Raw genomic sequence first — 20,947 nt, 5'->3', positions numbered from 1 at the left:
GAGAGAGAGAGAGAGAGAGAGAGAGAGAGAGAGAGAGAAAGAAAAAGAAAAAGATCAGAACGTCGATTGGATTCGTTGCCTCTATTACCATCTTTATTATGAAGCCGTACGAGTAAAAGCCCGAAGGGATACGTATCTCTTTTTCTTTTTCCTTTGTGCGAATAATCCTAGGGGAACAGGTCGAGAGCAGGACATTGGGTCGAACGGACGTTCAAGGGCGAATGGATAGCGGTCGCTCGTAAATCGAACCTCTTCGACGACGCCTTCGTCGTCCTCTCGGACCTCCTCCTGTCGTTGAAACGATCGTTTTCCGGCGAAATTCCATGGCTCGAGATCGCGATTGAACCCGATGGGACATCCAGAAACCGTTACTTCGAGAGCCGTGGTGACGCGATGGCGTAGGCACCTGGTACGAGTTCCGTTCGCCCTACCTCTTTCTTTCTCTCTCTCTCTCTCGCTCTCTCTACCCATCCTTCATTCTTCCTCTCTCTCTCTCTCTCTCTCTCTCTCTTTCTCTCTCTCTTTCCTTTTCACACTCGATCTCCCACTCTCGCTTCCCTACCTTTTTCTTCTGCCTTCTCCCTCTCCTCTTCTTCTTCTTTCTTCTTCCTTCTCCGTTCAACGAGCTTCGTCTATCTACCTCTCTCTTTTTCTCTCTTCGTCTATGTTTCTGTCTGTCTCTCTCTCTCTCTCTCTCTCTCTCTCTCTCTCTCTCTCTCTCTCTCTTTTTCCACGGTACGAGAGTCTCTCGAAGCAACAGTGGCGGCGGCGGTGGCGGCGGCAGCCGCGCATGAATCGACTAAGACTAAATCCAAAGACACCGATGCCTCTTCTAACGCTGGGTCGCAATGTTCACACGTGCATTCGACATTCTGCTCTCTTTGCCTTCTTTCCCATTTCCCTCCGTTTTCCTCGAAGCTTCGCCTTCGTTTCCTCCCTTTTAAAACTTCACCTCTTCGAACCAGTTACGCTGAAGAAAAGTTGAAGTTGTAATTATCGACACTCCGGTAGAGATCATTAACGCCTAGATACGCCGTATATACGTTATTCTCATTGCCTCGTGGAAGAAACAGATTGAGAAGATAATTATTATAATAATAGTATTTCAGCCTTCCTTTTTTTTTTCCTTTTCTCTCTCATTTTCGTAGGACAGTTGTAATATGTTTTGTCTTCCCATTCCAAGTGCGAACATTATCGTTGGCAACTACAACGAGAAGGAATTGCTTTTATCCAAATCGTCCTCTCTCTCTCTCTCTCTCTCTCTCTCTCTCTCTCTCTCTCTCTTTCTCTCTTTCTCTCTTCCTAGAGATGCAAAGAGTACGTCGAACTATTTCGCGCTGCTCGCAGGATTAAGCGTATTCCAAAGTCCTTAACGAGCTAACGTTCCGGGGTTCCGCGAAATAAATTAATTTCGCAGCCGATTCGGTGCAACGGTGCTCTCCAAAACGAACGGTCGAACTTCCGCCGCATTGTGGTCGAGTTAGGAAAGAGGGAGATGGAGGGGGAGGGAGGGGGAAGTGAGAGGAGAAAGAGAAAGAGAAAGAGAGAGAGAAAGAGAGAGATAGTAGAGACAGCAGCGCTTAGCTCGAAGCGCTTAGAGGAATGTGCCGAATTATGCAGTACCTATGACTACGATATGCGATAGTCTCTCAGACAGAATATGAAAAATTGCTTGACGTTGAAGTCATTTGTTATTCCGTACAAAGCCGATTGCCAGTGATTATTAATTACGATTGTAAAGGGGCCTTTTGACCGAGCGAATATCCATGTCGTTTTGCTTCTACGTACAATAAAGCTCGAGCGATAATAATCATTATTATTACTCTTACTGCGAAGCCGCTTCGAAGGTACATAGCTTCTTTAATGATGTTTCTACTTTGTACACCTAAGTACGTTTAATCTGTAGTACATAAAAAAGATCATTAACGCGATAATTATCGTTATTATTAATACTACCGGTAGTACAATACTTATCACGTGTCTATCCGAATCCATTCGGACAGGCGGACGGAACATCAGGAAATCGGTGAACGGTCAAAGTCGCACAGTTAGATATCTTTGCCGAGGTCAAATCTATGAGAAGCATTAGAGTTCAGAGAACTCGAAACGCCCACGCATAAAATCGACACGAATATCTTTGTGGTGATCGCAGCTTTACAATGCGACAACGGTCGACGAAAATACCGTTTCTCGAATACTCCTTCGATCCACGTAAGTGATAGAAGGAAGCATGGAAGCAAAAGCAAAAGCGGAAGAATGAAAGATACCGAAGATGAGGGGGAATAACAGACAAACAGAAGAAGAAGAAGAAGAAGAAGGGCAGAGAAAAAGCGCGAGCAAAGTCGAAAAAAGAAAAAAAGAGAAAAAGAGGTTTCGAGGTTGGGTGAGACGGCCTTTTCATTAATGTTCCCGTTAGATAAAATTTAGTCCGATGATCGTGCCAAAGTGAGAGATACAAAGAAGGAAGGAGGAATTCGACAATGAGCGACGACACGCAAGTTTCGTGATCGACGAATGAGGTAGAGAAAGAGAGAGATAGAAGAGGATGAAGAGGGGAGGTAAAGAAGAAGAATCGAGAGAGAGAGAGAGAGAGAGAGAGAGGGAAAGACGAGAGAAAGGAAAGAAAAAGAAGGAAAGAGGAACACGATGTTTCGAATGGTGTCGCGATCGAATTGTGCGTACCGTTCTGTCCTCCTTAGGTAGTGGCGGCTGGAGTACTCGGGCCCCTTCGATACCCTCCCGAGAGCTCGTCCGGACCCCCTCCGGGCCCCAGTGGGCCCCACCGGATCCCTCCGGAGGCCCCAATCCCCCTTCCCCCGTGACCGCGTGAACGCGCGCGCGCGCAAGACCCGGCAGACGTCTTCGGTCCGCTCGAGGAGGAAGAGGAGCCCGAGCGAACACGGCCAGGTGTATCCGACACGCAGTGTGCCTAAGAGCCGCCAGCCGGTCGACATCGTTATACCCTCTTGCTCGTAGCTCGCTCGTAGTTCACCCGTATCTCGCTTCTTGTACCCTGACAAGGAAGCCGCGACGTCTCGCGGAGAACGTATATTACCATTGCAAATCGTCGACCCGCGTGTCGGCTCGCAAGTCACCCGATTTCGAAGTGGTTGGACACGCGTACGCGATAAATAAATACTCTTCGGGTTCCTGGCTGGCTACTGCCAACTACGTTGGTAGTGTCCCATTTCAGAATACACGCGTTGTCTCCTTTCTACATATTTTTCTTCTTCTTTTTTTAACATCGTCTTCGTCGCCGTTGTTGCTGTTGTTATTGCTGCTACTGTCGTTGCTGTTGCTGCTGCTGGTCCTGCTGTTGCTGCTACCTACTACTATTACTACTACTACTACTACTACTACTACTACTACTACTACTATTACTACTTCTGTTGTTAGCATCGCGCTCCAGCATTCGCAGTGTGCGCGTTTTACCGTTTCTCCATTGTGTGTAATCGCGCGAGCGCCAGCGCGCACATTCTCCTTCCAACGTGTTATACGACCTCCTCCTCCTCCTCTTCTTCAACTTCTTCTTCTTCTTCTTCTTCTTCTTCTTCTTCTTCTCCTCTTCCTCCTTCTCCTTCTTCTTCTTCTTCTTCTTCTCGTGAGAAAACACTTCATCGTGGAATTTAGTTTCCGCCTGTGAGACACGCCGATCGCGATCGTACCGAGCTACAAAGAAGAATATACGTATACACGTATACGTATAGAAACCTAGAAAATTTCGAGTGTGCGGGTGTGCTCCTTCTCTAGGAAGGAACGATCACGTAGGTACCATTTTCCCTTCCTTTTCATCCGTTTATTTTCTTCTTTTCTTTTTACTTACATTTCTCGGAAAAATGTGGGAAAATAAGTCAAACGTTTGCTGCGTTGACGCGTGATGACGATCGTTTGTAAAGAAGAGCTCGCGAAATTAAGTCGGTATATTTCATCAAAGGCGTTCCGGTGGAACGAGGTCGACGACGTTCACGCGATCGTCCTAGCACGCACTCGGTACGCGCCGATGGCGGATGGACGTCGATTACGGAGCATAAACTCGCGGATCAAGTTCTCCCTCGACATGTTTTTCTGCGTCCTCTTCTCGTTCTACTCGATCCGCGCGAGCGACTTCGACCTGCTTTGATTTTACGGAAAGACACGTTTCTCTCTTTATTTATATATACGTACATACATCCATCCACCCATACATACATACATACATACATATAAAATCTTTACACGTGTATATCTCTCATACCTTTCAAAAAAGAAAGAAAGATCTATCGAGCCTCATCCATTTCGTTATATTTTTCTTTTACAGATTACATAATCGACAATAAAAGTAGAGCTCGAAGAAGAAGAAGATAGATCATATCTCAATCAAAATGACGAATCGAAGACAGTGCTTTCATCGACAAGTGCTCGGTTTGCTGCTCCTTCTACAAGCGAGCATTCGGTCCGGGCACGTGGTACACGTGGCCGAGGCAGTAGAAACCGCTCACGCGGCCGATCCACCGCCCTCGGCATCGGTACCCACTAGCGTCTCAGGGCCGGATTATACCGGACCGTCAGCCGGTGCGGACGAATGCGATCCAGAGATGGTCGGCTTCGAGTTGATCACCGGCTATGTATACACCGCGCCCACGAACATGCTCGAGTCCATACCGGGCACGTTGATGCTCACCGACTGTCTCGAAACCTGTCAAGCGAACGATTCTTGCCAGGCGGTCAACTACGAGACCGGTCTTTGCGTTCTATTCAGCTCTAACGCCGACAGCAATCCAGGTAAGATTGAATCGTTATCGACCGGGAAACGGTTCGTCGACGAGGGGAGCACCGTAACGGGTTAAAGGGACGTAGGAGGAGTGAAGGAATAAAGAAGGGACATGAGGGGAACTGAGAAGCTAGAGAAACATCGACGATTCGAAGAGACTCGTCGATTCGACTTCTTCCGCTACGAACTAGTCTTCTTTCGCTCTTTACGTTACGACGACGACATCGACGTTGTATGTATATATGCATAGCTACGAATATTCTACGAGCTACTTAAGTATTCCTGCATGGAATTGGAGAACGGAGAAGTCGTATTTCGGGATGTATAAGGTCATTTTCCTTCGTAACGCTTAATGATTCCACGGTAGAAGTCGTTAAAAGAAATACTAGAATGCTACGATCATCAATAGCGATAATGTAAATAGAAGGGATTGTAAGGAAGTGTATATTTCGTAACGACATATTCGTTAACGATTGATCGTTGACCTGAGCTAGTTCGATCATTTTTTTTTCAAAATCTAATCGACGTTTATTGACAGGAAAGATCGAGATATTAATTATATGAACATTTAGTGCGGTTAAGTAGATTTTATAAAATAACAATCTACCTGTAGAGATCGTAATCAGTTTAAAGATCATGAGAAGCAAAGGAGCAAAGTGGACGTAGGCGGTGAGAACGTTTTTAAACGGCTTTCGTGACTCTTTCTTTCCTTCTTCTTTTTTTTTTTTTTCTTTTTCCATTGAATGAGAATCAAGACGCTTAGCAATGCAAACGCACCACGGAGACAGCGGTTCATGGCTCTAAGTGGAAAGAGACCGACGCGTGTCAGACATCGTCGCGCGTTCCAAGATACGCGAGAAGAATAATAACGACCGTCTTACACTCTTACAGCGAGCGTTAGCTTATGTAAATAACCGCGAGGTCTTACGAATAATATCTCGTCTCTTTATCGTTCTATCGAATTCAATTTATAATTTCACGGTCAAATACTCATCGTTAAAATATTCTATCTCTGTTAACTATCTTCCCAACACTTTCGTAAAACTCATTATTAATTAATTATACGCTTAATGATACTTTTAAGAACGTATCTACGTCAAATTTTAATAATTTTTGATGAAAAGGGCTCAAAGCCAATTCTCACACGAGGTTGATCATTTTATTCGATAAAAAGTATAAAAAATAATAAAATAATTTCACTATAATTGAAATAACGAATGAAAATATTATTAAAAGCGGACCACTCTGTTTTAACAGTATAGAATAATTATCGTTGATTCGAAGAGCAAAATTTTACGTTATATAAATGGAAACATTATCTGCTCGATATCGGGCGATAACGAGTCAACGTTCATTTTCTTCTCTCTCTCTCTCTCTCTCTCTCTCTCTCTCTCTCTCTCTCTCTCTCTCTCTCTCTCTCTGTCTTTCTATCTTTATTATAGTTTATTGTAGTTCACGTATTACAGCAAGTAGTTTCCTTTCATCGTTGAAACGTTTGAATCCCTTGCAATGGAAAATAAGAAATACTCGTTTATACCTACTTAATTTTTTCTAGTAAACGTTTTTATCGATTCTATTACATTCAAAGGAGAACATTTACGATCTCTCGTGAAAGAAAAAAAAAAAAAAGAAAGAAAAGGAAGAAGAAAAAAAAATAAAAATCGAAGGGCCAATTTCTTGCAACAAACTCGTATGGATCTTGAATAAAATGTGATCGGAATTAGATTAAAAGGCCGAAAGGATCGATGCAAATCTTTTTAACGCGACACTGATTCCGAGTTAATTCTTTTTATCCAATGAATATCGAACGGAGAAAGGTTTGAATCTCGGTAATCGTTAATGCACTTCTCATTTGCAATATCCATCGACTCGTTCCGTAATTCTTCGTTCATTCCATTACGACCCTTTGCTTAAGATAGCATATCTTTGATTTTTAATCTTCACTATCTACTTTGGCTAAGACTTATATAAAGTTTACAGAAAAAGATTAAATCTCGGTGATATCCATTAGAACGAACGAGTACGCAGATTTCACAATTCCAAGATTATACTACGGCATTCGTTAAAACGAAAGAGTAAAACGTTAATGCGCCTCGATGGGAGCAATAAATGTAGTGGTTTCATGCACTCGACAATTCGTTAGCGTTAACGTTCCTGTTATCGACAACGCGAATAATGCCCATCGCAGTGTGTTAAAATAAAAGAATTCGGATGAGCGTGAATGTACGCGTATCGTTTCGGTGGAACAACATTTGCGTTCTGGGTAAATCGAAAAAAACAATTTGGGCTAACGCGTAGGGAACAAAAACATTTGTAAAATCGACGCTAGCCAGCGTAAAGAGATCGTTAAACGAATCTATGGGTGGAGGGATCGACGGGGCCGCCGACCGATACATGCACAGTTTTTATCGAACTTTTCTGCTTCTTTATTTTGAAAACGAATTAAAAGTACAATCTACATTGTCAGCTGCCGGCAAGCATCGTACTGGTTCCTCATGAATAATGAATACCGGTATAAGTGTAATAAGAGGCGTACTAATTGAATCTTCCGGGGTGTAATTAATATAAACTACGTCGGCCGTAGAAGCGCGGACTGTGAGCATTAATTAAACAACGAATGAGTTGCTACGTCTTCGTAAGAGAACGGTATTGTTTCGTAGGAATCTTTGAAGCTACCCGTTAGAGCCTTTTCAGACCATTATAATGGGTTATTGCGCAAATTAGCTTGGAAAATGAATCATTACCTTATAAGGTTCAAGATTCAAGGCGAAGATCAAAGACCGTCACATTGGACTTTGAAGAAAGACGAACGATTGAAGAAGAATAGAAAGACGATTGATTGCTCGATTGCTTTTTGAAAACTACAGTAGGAAACTCTTATCGCGGAAGCACGTACGACGATTCTCACTTTCTTGCAAGGTGCCATTAATCCTATCGCCGTAATATTTTCTTTTTTTTTCCTTCCACGAGATTCTTTTATCGAGTCCTCCGTCTCCGTTGATACACGTATCGCTTTACACCCGGCCGACGAGCGTAAAAATCTTTTCGTTCCACCGAACGACAAAACAAGAATGCCGCAAGAACGTCCGAAATAATCGACGAGCCGTGGCATTCGTTTCATGTTGAGGCGTTCTTACGTTGCTCGCAGTCGTAGATACCACCATAGGCGGAACAAATCCCATCAGTGGACCATTCTTCACCCCAATTTCAACGTCGCGATACGGCACTCCGAGCTCCGTTGTTCGTTTCGTTCGATCGCCAAATGAAAAAAGCCCAATGTTTTCAACGTTCTCTTTCCTGATCTATCTATCATTCTCTGATACCTGCTTCATCCTTTATTTCTTCGCACTGTTCACCCTAACGACGATCCCCGACGACTTTGTGCTCTCTCTTAAAACGGACTTTTAACGATCCTCAAAGGTGAATTATCTCGCCGTATCGTTCACCCGATGAATCGTATAATTAAAATCGTGTAATATATCTCGTCGCGGTAATTAAATCACTTAAGACGAGAACTTCCAACGGCGAGCAGCGTTCCATTTTGCTCGGCGAAACAATTAGCTTAGCCTCGGTTTCGATATTCAAGTAACGCCGATCGCGTGTAAGATCGTGTTTGCCAGTTAACGTGGCATAAAGGCACGATATATAGTATAGAAAGAGGAAGAGAAAAAGCGCGATATAAAGAGTGAGAAGATTGGTTGGTAGGCTGGTAGGTAGGTAAGTAGGTAGTAGGTAGATAGGAAGGAACAAGGAAGGATAGAAGGAAGGGAAGAGGATGATGCAAAGGGATTGTACTTAGGGTTAACTTTTCTCGAGGATAGAGCGTGACTCGTAGCATCCGACCTACGGCCACGGCTGTGCGTGACAGCTTGACGTCTACAAAGTATCTACCTCTTTTTCTCCTTTTACTTTTCTCCTCCTATCCACTTACCCATCTCCAACCTCGCACTCTTCGGATAAGGGACGATGAAAAGCGGACGATTTTAAGTTTAATTACGTTGGCTCGGAGACACGGAAGACAGTCGTGTTTCCGTAGAAAAGAAGTTACTGTGAAGCGGAAACGGAAGACGAAGAAGAGCTAGAAGCAGAGATTAGATAGAAAGAGAGAGAGAGAGAGAGAGGGAGATAGAAAGAAAGAACTAGGAAAGAACGGTTGAAGATCGGAGAAAATCGTGGCCGGTATCCAGCGAGGACGAGACAAATCCGGTCACGCTTTGATGGCGTCCTGACAGGAGCTTCCTACGACGTCGATTCATGAATGGTCTCTCTCTCTCTCTCTCTCTCTCTCTCTCTCTCTCTCTCTCTCTGTCTCTTTCTTCCTTTCTCCATCTCTCTTTCTCACTCGAGTCGTCGGCACTGCCAAGATCACCGCTTCTTTATCCGAAAAAAGGTTTTACCGCAAATCGGATTTTTCTTCTGGCAGCGAAACGAATAGAATCCGCTCGCCATGTTGCATCGTCAACCGACGTACGTGCCGCGTTATTCGTGATCGACGTGCGACGACAATAACAACGAACGAACGACGACGACGAAGACGACGACGACGACGACGACGACGACGACGAGTACGCGGTGCTTCGCGATCGCAAAACTCTCTTCCGTTCCGTTAGTCGATGAGAGACGAGCGTTTGTCGTTCCGAAGAGGAAAATAGAAAGAGTAAGAGAAAGAGAGAGAGAGAGAGAGAGAGAGAGAGAGAGAGAAAGAGAGAGGGAGGAGGAAGAAGAAGGTGGAATGCAGAGACGACCTCTCTTCCTCCTAGCTTTCGTTCGTAATGCGCGTTGCTTTGTCGTAGTTACCGTCCACATCGAGACCGCGAAGAACCATTTGGCACACGAGGTGCCGTCGACGACCACTCTGGTAATTAGTTTCTGGACGATATAACCGAGTCTACGAACGATAAAGGCCGAGATACGATTCTCGCCTGTGGTATCCGTTTACGAGACTAATCTCGATATATTATCATTATTATTATCATTATCATTATTATTATCATTATTATTATTATTATCATTATTATTATTATTATTATTATTATTATTATTATTATTATTATTATTATTATTATTATTATTATTATTTTAATCATCATCATCATCATCATTATTACTATTAATCGTACTAATAATTATTATAAATATTAGTAAGAAAAATGTCGGATGATATTCTCGAAAAATTATCGTACCAGTTTTGCCAGTAAAAAAAAAAAAAAAAAAAAAAAGAGAGAGAGAGAAAGAAAGAAACGAACGTGTCTTCTAAGAATACATATGTATTTTATATTAGAAAGAAAAGACCGATCTTTCCGGATATCGTTTTCTCGTAGAGAGTAACGGTGTCGAATCGAAAAAGCGCATCTACCGTGGTGATGATGCTAGGCGAGCGGAAATTGATATGCGCTTGCGAGAGTGCTCTCGCGACTATGTACGCGAAGAGCCATTTTCCACTTCTTACGAGCCCGGTTCTTCCATCGTTCGATCGTACTTCGTGATTTCGTATCCACCTCCTCTTTCCTCTCCTTTTCCTTCTCGCCAATACGCGTATTCTCTTTCGTACTGCATCCAGTTCAATTTTTCTTCTCTTACATGGCAGACCGACAAAAGAGACAAAAGGCACCGTCCATCGTATATCGCCGTCTTAAGGTTCGCCCGCTTAGACGTATCTATGCGAAATGCCTAAGCCTCTCGACCCGAGTCATTTTTCATTCTTATCCAGCTTTTATTCGCACAACCAACAGTGGCACTCTCTCTCTCTCTCTCTCTCTTTCTCTCTCTCTCTTTCTCAGTTTATACATACCTATAAGTATATCCAAAGAAACAGATATGTTAGTAAAGTATCCAAGTTATATACCAATCGTTTCGAAAGATATAAGAGAGACAAGGAAGAGAAGAGAGGAAGAAATCACGAGGATATCGGAAGAAGGAAGTTTATAAAGATACAGAGGGATATAAGTAGCTGCCCGCTGGATATGGAGAAGGAAGACGAAGAGAAAGAAGCAACGGTAACCAGTCTGATCGAGCTTGGAACTTTTCTTTCGCGTTTGGATAAAATCCGACCAACCAATCAAAGTTCAATATCGACTTCGCACTTGTTCCTTGTCCGACTTGTCGTGTACACTTCGAGGATTACGGAATTTTGATATACGTTTGTATACGTACGTCACGTTTTCGAGTCGAGATGAAAGATAAATGGAACTATCTCAATAGCTCTAGGTCTTCTCAATGAAGAGAAAGAAAGAAGATTTGTCTTTGACCTAGATAAACCGAACGTGTATTCGGAAGTAGATAAACGGACTCGAAGGGAATGCGGTCGACAGCTGAAAGAATGAGACACACGAAGGTGTTTAACGATTCACCGAGTCGTATTTGTCGTGGTCACCCGCTGCATTACGAGCAACGTTGCCATCATCTTCGTTCTCATAGTCGTCGTCGTCGTCGTAGTCGTCGTAGTCGTCGTAGTCGTCGTAGTCGTCGTAGTCGTCGTTGTCGTCGTTGTCGTATAACGGAGCCCGTCCGCATACCACCGACATGCGATCTCGCGATTCGTAGCCGAGACTATTATGCCGCACGTGTATAACGCTCGGGATCGATGCATAATAACGATTTCCATATAAAACACAAGAGTAAGTTACTTTTAGTCCCAATAGACGGTGTTCCATTTAATGAGAGAAGCTAAGGTTGTTCATGTCACTCCTCGAAATGCGATTTCAATGATTCTCTTTTTCTCTTTCTATATCTTTCTCTCTCTCTCTCTCTCTCTCTCTCTCTCTTTCGCCTCTCTCGAAGAAATTGATTTAAGATAGATAGTATAAACTAGCTCTTGTTATTTTTTTGTTCATCGCGAAGAATAATGAGGATGCAGAAAGGATCGTCATGCGTACGATCGAAGTTTTCTCGGAAGCTTTCAGTCAGAGCGATCTATGAAATATTCATCGAGATGGACGCGGTGCGTGAATCGATTGAGAAGGACGATTATAAGGGTTTATCGCGATTCTCGGAAAGTTCTACGTTGGTGGAAACGTATATACGCATGCTTGCATAACTATAGATCGTTGATATAACCGATGAGACAATATATATTTTTGGACGAGGAATTGTAAATTATTTATGTCGATTGCGTTACGATGCGACAAGGTAAAGTTATCTCGGTAAAGATTTAAAGTTCAAATTTTGTCAGAGAAATTCGTAGTCGAAGGGAAGACACTTTGGCAAACGGTCGATGCATGGCGACGTTTTCACGGAGAGCAGCCATCGGTATAACCGCGAAGTCGTGCCTCGGCGAAGCTGGCAGACCGGTGTGACAAATTACACATAATTCACGAGTCAATTTCACACATGGCTGTCCCGGCAAGGAGAAAAAGAGACGGGGAGCGTGCGAAGCCACCAGAGCTACGCGAGCCAATTCGAAAAACCTCTTTCTCGTAACATGGAGTACGAGTAAACAATCCAAGCAAGCTAACTAATACTTACGAGCATTCTTTGGGACGTCGAACGCGATTCTCTTTTCCTCTTCATCACCGAGAAAAGACCGTGATATATTTTTCTCTCTTGAATTTCTCGTATCGAGCTTTCAACCTTAAAACATTTATAAAGAGAAACTTCGACGTGTTTCCAAAGAAATACGAGAACGCTTGACAAAAATTCAAGGATAAAATTACAATTTCGTGAGAAGATTGAAACTCGAGAACAATATGCTATTTCGAAAACGTAAAAGAATGATTCTTCTTCGATCGCGCGATATACCTAATATGAAAAAGCATACAACGAGTATAATCCTCTCTTCCCAATGGTCATTCACTTAACTCGAATCGTATAGCATACCATGGAGAAGTCCGATACCCGAGCAAATCGTACATTTGTCCTCTGCACGATCAACCGGGGCCTTATGTAGGTGAGCCGTGTCTTTTCCTTTTTCTTTACTTTTTTTTTTGCGTATACACAGTCTGGCAGACGATGAGCATTGCGTGTCGGGTCGTAGCACTGTGCCTGAATACCGAAGGAGAAGGGACATAGTGAGGGAAGAGGAAGAGAGGACATAGAGTATATACGGGCTGGATTCCAAATAGCCGTGGGAAGTACCGTGGGCCCGATGCCTCGGGAATACTAAATACTTCGTGCTCATTGCACACAAGTCCACGATTCGCATTAATACTGTCACATACATATTATACACACGTAACGTTCCACCTTGTTCGACCGTTAATATCGTTCAAATGGACTCGATCGGAGCCAACAATCTACATCGTGATTTTATCTAACATGGTTTCCTTTCGGTAAGATTATTTTTCGTTTCACGAACAAACTTTGAATTTTTGTTTTCTGCGCCGATCGCGTACAGACTTTTAGAATTAATTTACATCTACCAACGATGAATTAATTTAAGATGCTTGGAAAGATTCTAAGGGCGTGAACTCTTCGCAAGACGGTATACGTACCTACATATAAGGTAGCGATTTACACGATCGGCTAGAAGCGAAGCGTTAAAACTCGGTCCGGCTCGTTCGCACGTTCGTTATGTATACTTGTGTGATATCGTGGGGCAACCGAGGCGTGCACTCGCGTCTTCCGTGTACGTTTACCTCGTGTCGTCAAACGAGGGGGCACGAATACCACGTTGGAAGAGGAACGGGAAAAGATAGTGAGAAAGAGAGAGAGAGAGAGAGAGAGAGAGAGAGAGAGAGAGAGGAACAGAGTGCCGAGATCACTCGTGTTCACCGAAATTTATGGGGTTCGCTCGAACGGCACTGCTGCAGCTTGGCCGTTCGAATTTGCATAGAGTCGAGCGCTAATAGTTGGAGATAACCCGACTAGTAAGAGAGAGAAAAAGAGAGAGAGATAGAGAGAGAGAATCCGTGCGCGCTTCCGCCGAAGAGAAGTAGGAGGAGGAAGAAAATGAAGAGAAGGAGGAGGTATATGACGACAACGACGACGACGCCTCCGTGGCCGTCTGTGCCACACCGAGCTTGCTATCTGTTACTACTATAGAACTATAGGGTCCCTGGAGGGTGCTGCTGGTGCAGGGCTTGGCTTGCGGTTATTGGATTCTACCGAGGATCTTGCCTCCTCGTGTTATGTGCCAACATATAGAGAAGCCAAGTGTTATTGTTCCTTGCATCCTTGACGCGAGCTTCCTCTTCCAATGGCACCTTCTACCTAAGAAAGCCAAGAAGAGTGCAAAGAAAAAAGAAAATAGAAAGGGAGCAAAGACATAAGGAGTGGAAGTATATTAAATATACACTACGAAAGCAGCCTCGATAAAAGGATATTTAAGAACGTTTGAGATACACTCGAAAAAGAATACACATATACGTCGATAAAAGCACATCGAAGGATTTTTCTCTTAAGTCCCACGCGTTATTTTATATTGTTTTCTCTTTGTCTCTCTCTCTCGCTCTCTCTCTATTTCTATCTATCTATCTATCTATCTATCTATCTATCTATTTATCTATCTATCTCTATTGCTATCTCTCTCCTGTTTCTATTTCTTAAAGTAATCGAAGTACCTACTCAGAGTTTATTAAGAATGCAAAAGCGAAATGAAAGGGATTTCGTTTCGTCGAACGGCCTGTCGGTGTAACAAGTAGTTCCGCGTTCTATGGATTTTTATGAGAGCCACTCGAAACTTTAAATACCGTCGGTAGTCAATAGGTTCGTGCACTCGAGAAAGAGAGATAGACAGAAAAAGAGAAAAAGAGAAAGAGAGAGAGAGAGAGAGAGAGAAAGAGAGGGAAAGAGAAACAGATAGTGAGGCCGAGCAACCGTTAGTTCGACACCAGGCATAGCTCTCAACGCTTCATAATTTAAATACGAATCGTCTTCGGCAGACCGAATAATCCTTGTTGAGTCGCGCTCAGAAGTAAAGAAAGTTGCGTCACGTAGCATCGGTAGTCGAAGGGAGCGTTGTCTCGCGTATCGATGATCACTCCCGCTTCTTAGTTCTCTGTTCTTCCATCGAAAACAAGATGGAAAGAGAAAGAGAGAGACAGAGAGAGACAGAGAGAGACAGAGAGACAAAGACAGAGAGAGAGAGAGAGAGAGAGAGAGAGACAGAGAGACAGAGAAAGAGAAGAGAGAGATAGAAGCAGGTGCGTAAAAGTCGTGTAGTCATGCTAGCAAGAAGCCTTTCAACGAATCCGAAGGAGTAAATGCCGAAGACGCGTAGTCATGGTAGAAGCATGGCTTACCGGCACTCGCCAAGAAATGCCCGGTAGTCATCGCCTTCGTCATACCTAACTACCTGCTCTCCTCTCTCTCTTTCTCTCTTTCCCTCTTTCTCTCTCTGTCTCTCTTTGTCTCTTTCTATCTATCTATCTTACCATCTTCTTCTTCTATTTCTTCCACGCTGACGCTCTCGCGACTACCGGCAGCGATGATCGCTTCTGATCGAGTCGCATCTCATCCCTGCGATCTACAATATAATTTTAACGCATCGAACGGTCCATCCTCCTTCCTCTTTCACGATATTTTCTCTCCTTTTTATTCGAATCTCTCAGTCCATCTCCGTACAATAAAATATTGCATATAAGTCATCGACCTATCTACCTATCTTCCTCTCTCTCTCTCTCTCTCTCTTGGTCTCCTTTTATCTATATCTCTCTCCATCTATCTCTCTTTTCGTACATTTGTTAAGTATTTTTATCTCGGATATTAAATCGTTACTAGAACCATACTAGTCGACTTTTCGATCAGCTTAATGTATGCAATTAGTTTCCACAAAAGCGTCAAAAGTAATTACGTTATTGGATCATTCTCCTCTTTCATGTAGCGAATCGCGTGTTCGTTGACTATGTTCGAACGAATTCACATCAACGTCGTCGTCGTTGTCGTCGTCGTCGTCGTCGTCGTCGTCGTCGTCGTCGTCGTCGTCGCGTCGTCGTCGTCGTGCGTGTTCACACGTCCGTCGCGCTTGCATGTTACGTTTCACCAACGCTTTCGACCGTTCTTCTCATCTTCGTTCTCAACTTGGGCGAGGTTTCGTGTGTTAAATTCTACCCACTGTCGTGCATGCACGCAAATTAGAAACATGCCATCACGTAGAAGAACAGAACGAGATAGCGTTACCTATCATTTGAAACTTTCACGTTTGATCTGATACGACTCTTTAACTTTGTCTCTCTCTCTCTCTCTCTCTCTTTTTTTCTCTTACTTTTTTCTTTCTATTTTTTCTTTTCATTCGTTCGGAAAAATATCGAAACATTGGTGGAGTAACGTTTACAATATAAATTAGTCGAGTTATACGAACTTCCGTGCATTAATTTTTTTTATTATTTATTCTTTTCTCTCTCTCTCTCTCTCTCTTTCTCTCTCTTTCTCTCTCGTTGCTATTTTTCGTTATTATATAAGTATTTCGTATTTGAACGATAAAAGGGTAAACGTAGAAAGCAAACATTCGTCGATTTTCTTCGTGAACTGTAAATAGAGCTACGTTCATCGTAACGTTCGGAGATACTCCTCCTACGTTCAGTTCACGAAAGTAAAATACCTAGAAGAGACCTAGACATACCACGGTAAAACAAACTACTGGAGAAAATGCAAAAATTCCAAAGACAAACGATCGATCTTAAAATGTAGTAGGAATACATTCGATCTGGAGAATCGTATCACTGTCTTCCACAACGTAGAATATTTTCTGTCTGGTGCAAAGGGACCGATTGAAAATATTGGCATGTATTCAAGAGTCTGCTTCTTTTTCTTCGGTTCGCATGCTAAAATCAACTTATTCATGATATTAGTTCACCGAGCGAAATCGAGTCGTGAAAAAGAAAGGGAGAACGTAATATTTTTGGTAGACAGAAAAATCTATATTCGAAAATCTTGTTTTAGAACGGAAAAGAAAACTTTCTACCTCCCTTTCGAAAACTTTCTCATCGTAATAACGAATAAACGCACGAGCGAACGAAGAAATGGACTTCCGCAGAATACGCGTCTGCGGTAATTGTGGATAACGGTTACCGGCGAAAAACACGAAACTCGCTGAGGTAAACCAATCTCGCCGACTGGTCTGGTGGTCCACCTTTCGTTCGTTTGCGTTTAACTGGTTGAGATGGTTACGCCGCGCGTTACATGTGAAATCGTGAAATTGATCGAGTCGATGATTACTTGCTGCGTTGAGGATCAAGGTCATTGAAGGTATACGAAGAAGGAATTAAGAGGGATTGGGGAAAAGAGAAAAAGAGAGAAAAAGAGAGAGAGAGAGAGAGAGAGAGAGAGAGAAAGAAAAAAAAGAGAAAGAGGCACGAGTACGATAATCGGTAAATTACATTTCATGCCGATCGAAATAAGCGTTTTACGCTTTCTAATTGACTTCCACGAGAGTTCGCCAAGGAGGAAAATTTGTGTTCTTCTCCGTACGCACGTAGAAACATAAATACGTATACGTACGTATCTAGTATTCCCGTTCTACCGAGGTATTCTCAAAAGAAGAACGAGCACGATTCTACGAATCGAGTCCGTATTGAGAGAACGAAGAAGAGAAAGTCGCATAATTCTATTGGATTCTCCGATAAAATCCTGTCGGTCGGATACGAAATAGTTAGTATCCAAGCGGCGCCTTCATTATCTCGTAATACCAGCGCATTATAACAGTAAGTGCTACCTGTCTTGCGCGCCTAAGTCCCCAGGAAGCGAGCATTGATTACGGTAATGCGAACTACCCCGAGTCCACGTATAACAAGTAACGTCTTCCTACAATTTAGCGTCGCGAGAAAGAGCATCTAAAAGAGCGACAGGGCGACGACTCGTGCCGGAAGTCGAAGACTCGAGCGATCCCTTGCATCCTTTGAGATCGTCTTATTCGTTTATTCTCTCCCCGTCTGTTTCTCTTTCTAATCGTGACCCCGTCATTCTGTTTCAGGTGCTCTATCGCAATCGCAATTCCCAGTGTTCACGATCTACGCTCAGAAGAGTTGTCTCGCTGTGAAGCCGTGCGAACGCGCTTGGTGCATCGACAGAGTACAGGGCCATCGTCTTCAGGGTCACGCGCGCAGAACTATGAGCGCGTCCTCGCGACAACATTGTCTGGAACTTTGCCTAGGCGAAAGGGACTTCCTATGTCGGTGAGCGAAAAAACGTTTTTCTATTCGACTATCGGGTCAACCGATCTTCCTCTCCCGTTTTCCGTCGATCTTTTCTTTACTACTCGCGATATAAAAGAAGAGCTTTTCGAGGAGATCGATCTCCTCGAAAATCGAACCTGCACGTAGATACATACGCTCCGTCGCCTTTTCCAGTTATTGGATTCTTCGGCCGAGGGTAGAAGAAAGATCTTACGTCACGCTTCTACGAGTTTTCGACAGTGTCTTTTTCTTTTACACTCTTTCCTTTTCTTGCTTTTGGCAGAGACCATAACGATACTGTCCACCTTTCCGACGTTTTACGCGATAGGGAAGAACGAGGGGATTCTCGCGGGACGAATCGAAAAACGAACAAAATCCATTCCTTCTTTCACTTTGTAAAATGAAAAGTGAAAATTTACCTCATCTACCAAAGTAAAGTCCGAGAAAATCGTCTATCGGAGATATACTTCGATAGATCACACGAGGAAAGTCGATTTTATTTGAAGCAACATTTAACAGGGCATAACCAGACGCAATAACGTCTATCAGGACTCTCTTATTAGTCTCGGAACGAGTCAGCAGGCGTACGCTCCTGATGGATAAAGACAGAAAAGGGCGCTAGCTCGCTCGCTCGCTCGCCGTTTATGCGATTACATCTCAACGGCAGTACGAGCGTAATTACGCAAGGCGTAATATGCTTTCATAGTAGGATGAAGGGCCACGCGCGCCTTTAAGAGGGGTAAAAGGTTTTAAGACTATGCGAACGGTGCGTCGTACTTTACGACGTCGATTGCATCTAGCGATTTAATTGCTCTCTTTCATAAACCGTACCGACCGTAAGCGCCTCGCATGCTCGGTCCATCGCATCTATATTTATTCCCCCTTCGTCTTTTTCCTTTTCAATTGCAGTGCGAAAATCATTTACGATGATGTACGCGATGAAAGGTGAAGGAAAACGAGAAAAGGAAGGGTCGATATAACGCCTCAACGAAGAAACGTTACTTAAATGATGGATCGTTTTCCATTCGTACGAAATACATTTGGAAATGTATGCGTCTGATGCGTCTAAGGAGCGTGGGAAAGAGTGACGTACACGGTGCTTCGCGAACGACGCGATGCGATTTTCCGCAGAGAACGACTTACTCGCGCGCGAAATTTTGAAAGTTTCATTCGTTTGGTACACATCATCGTGTCTCTCCTTCTCCTTTTTTCTATTTCCTTTTTTTGTCCTCCTTTGACACGTGATACGAAAGAATATCGCCCGGTCGCGTTTCGACATTTCAGTCTTTTTCCTCGCCCGCGCTTCTTCAAAGCTAAATACACATCGACGATACAAAGAGAGAGAGAAAGAGAGAGAGAGAGAGAGAGAGAGAGACTTCTTTTTTATTTCTTTTTTCATTCTCTCTTTCACCTCGGTCGTTCATTGTCGCGCATGAAGTATTTCGAGCACGTGTTCCATTTACCGGTTGGAAGATATAGAATCACTCTTTATCACGGAGTTTCGCCACTTGATCATTTTCTCTATCTTATTTCGTCCCGTCGACGTCGTCATCTTCGTCGTCGTCGTCGTCGTCGTTGTCGTTTTTGTCCCTTTTGATTTTTTTCGTCGTCGATCGATCGTTACAGACGTCTCACGAGGCTGCCTCTTGAATAATTTCATTTGTCGGAAGAGAAACGGGCTAGTGGTAAAGTGGTAGCTCGAATCATCCTCTCGATTGGGAAATCGTGTCAAACAAATTCCAAAGACGCGAGGATAAGGCCATGCGTCGAAGATACGTTTGATGCGGTACGACGACACGTAATTTATTCTCTGCAAAGCCATTAGCGGCACGAAGAGAAAGAGAAGAAGAAGTAGGAAGACGAAGACGAAGACGAAGACGAAGACGAAAACGAAGAAGAAGAAGAAGAAGAAGAAGAAGGAGATGCATTCGATGCTCTTTTCATTGCGCAAGCACGCGGAAGAGGACGCCGAGAAGCATCGCGTCTTCCGATTTCGATGGAGTTCGTGTTTGCGCGGTATCACGCCGACGCGTCAAGCTCTCTCTTTCTCTGTCGGGTGCACGTGCACACCTTGAAAGCCTTCCAAAGCGTAAGGTCTATGGCAACGAATCTCGCTGCTGTACGTTGACTCTGACCCTAGGCTCGAAAGGGTCGAGAGTTCCTTGCCCACGCAGAACCGTCTAAGAACTACCATATTTATAAGGCTCGATCGCGACATGGACGAAAGTTACATGATCGAGAAAAAGCAAGAACTACCTATCTCCTTTTAAGCGAATCTCTCGGTCGAGTCGCTTAAAAGGAAGAAATTTTAATCAAGTTGTTGCGGATAAGTTAGTTCATCATAGTTGAGAGAGAAAAAAAGAAAATAAAAAGAGGATGGGAAAAGAACCCAGTGAGAAATGAAATGAGGCAGTCTTTAAACAAGAGAAAAAAAAAAGAGGTAGACGCTCGTTGATTTAACGCAGATCTTTTGACCCGAGAAGATCTTCCGTTGCTCTAGTTGCGTATAATCAACGTGGAAGTCGTTGGCACGATGGTATTACGCAAGAATAATACATATGAACGGCTGCGTCTCTACTCGCGTTTTGTCGACCGAAAGAAAGAAAAAAGGGAATTCGTAAAAGGGAAGACGGAACGTATTAAGATGTTTCATGGGAATGATTTTTTGAAACCATGCTATTAGAAATTTCCAGCTAATATCGAAATCGTCGTGATATTCAGAAAACCGGTCTTTAAATTCAACGAGGACTTCAATTACGCTGATTTCACTTTAAAACGTGGCAAATAATTCAACGGTGTCCCGTTTTCTTTCGATCTTGCGTTGATCACAATCCTCGTTGAATTAAAATAAATAGATAGATAGATAGATAGATAGAATAGAAAAAGAGAAAGAGAGAGAGAGAGAGAGAGAGAGAGAGAGAGAGACGAAAGAGTTCAAATTCAATAGGATTTATCTTCGAACTCATCCATTTATTAGAGACGAATACGAAGACTTCGTGTGTGAAGGAGGTCGCCCATCGCATCGGGTCGACGAACGTGGAGTTATACGGAAGGAGAAGAAGAAGAAGAAGAAGAAGAAGAAGAAGAAGAAGAAGAAGAAGAAGAAGAAGAAGAATAAGGGGATAAGAGAAAGAAAAAAGAGAGAGAA

At 43.3% G+C, this 20,947-nt stretch overlaps 2 protein-coding genes across 2 annotated transcripts in view; one reads left to right on the top strand and one right to left on the bottom strand.

Moving 5' to 3' along the window:
- The window catches only part of LOC122626904 (autophagy-related protein 16), a 336,905-nt gene that overhangs the window by 142,207 nt on the left and 173,751 nt on the right, over window positions 1-20,947 (bottom strand). The window lies entirely within an intron of this gene.
- LOC122626903 overlaps window positions 1-20,947 on the top strand; it is a 156,739-nt gene that overhangs the window by 97,276 nt on the left and 38,516 nt on the right. Inside the window, exons 3-4 of the mRNA XM_043807477.1 lie at window positions 4,298-4,761; window positions 17,598-17,799. Coding sequence (XP_043663412.1) covers window positions 4,362-4,761; window positions 17,598-17,799 — 602 coding nt within the window. The 5' untranslated portion in view covers window positions 4,298-4,361. The remainder of the gene's footprint in view (window positions 1-4,297; window positions 4,762-17,597; window positions 17,800-20,947) is intronic.

The sequence above is a fragment of the Vespula pensylvanica genome, chromosome 2 (genome assembly GCF_014466175.1).
Source record: "Vespula pensylvanica isolate Volc-1 chromosome 2, ASM1446617v1, whole genome shotgun sequence".
Lineage (NCBI taxonomy): Eukaryota > Metazoa > Arthropoda > Insecta > Hymenoptera > Vespidae > Vespula > Vespula pensylvanica.
This window is presented reverse-complemented; position numbering and strand designations above follow the sequence as displayed.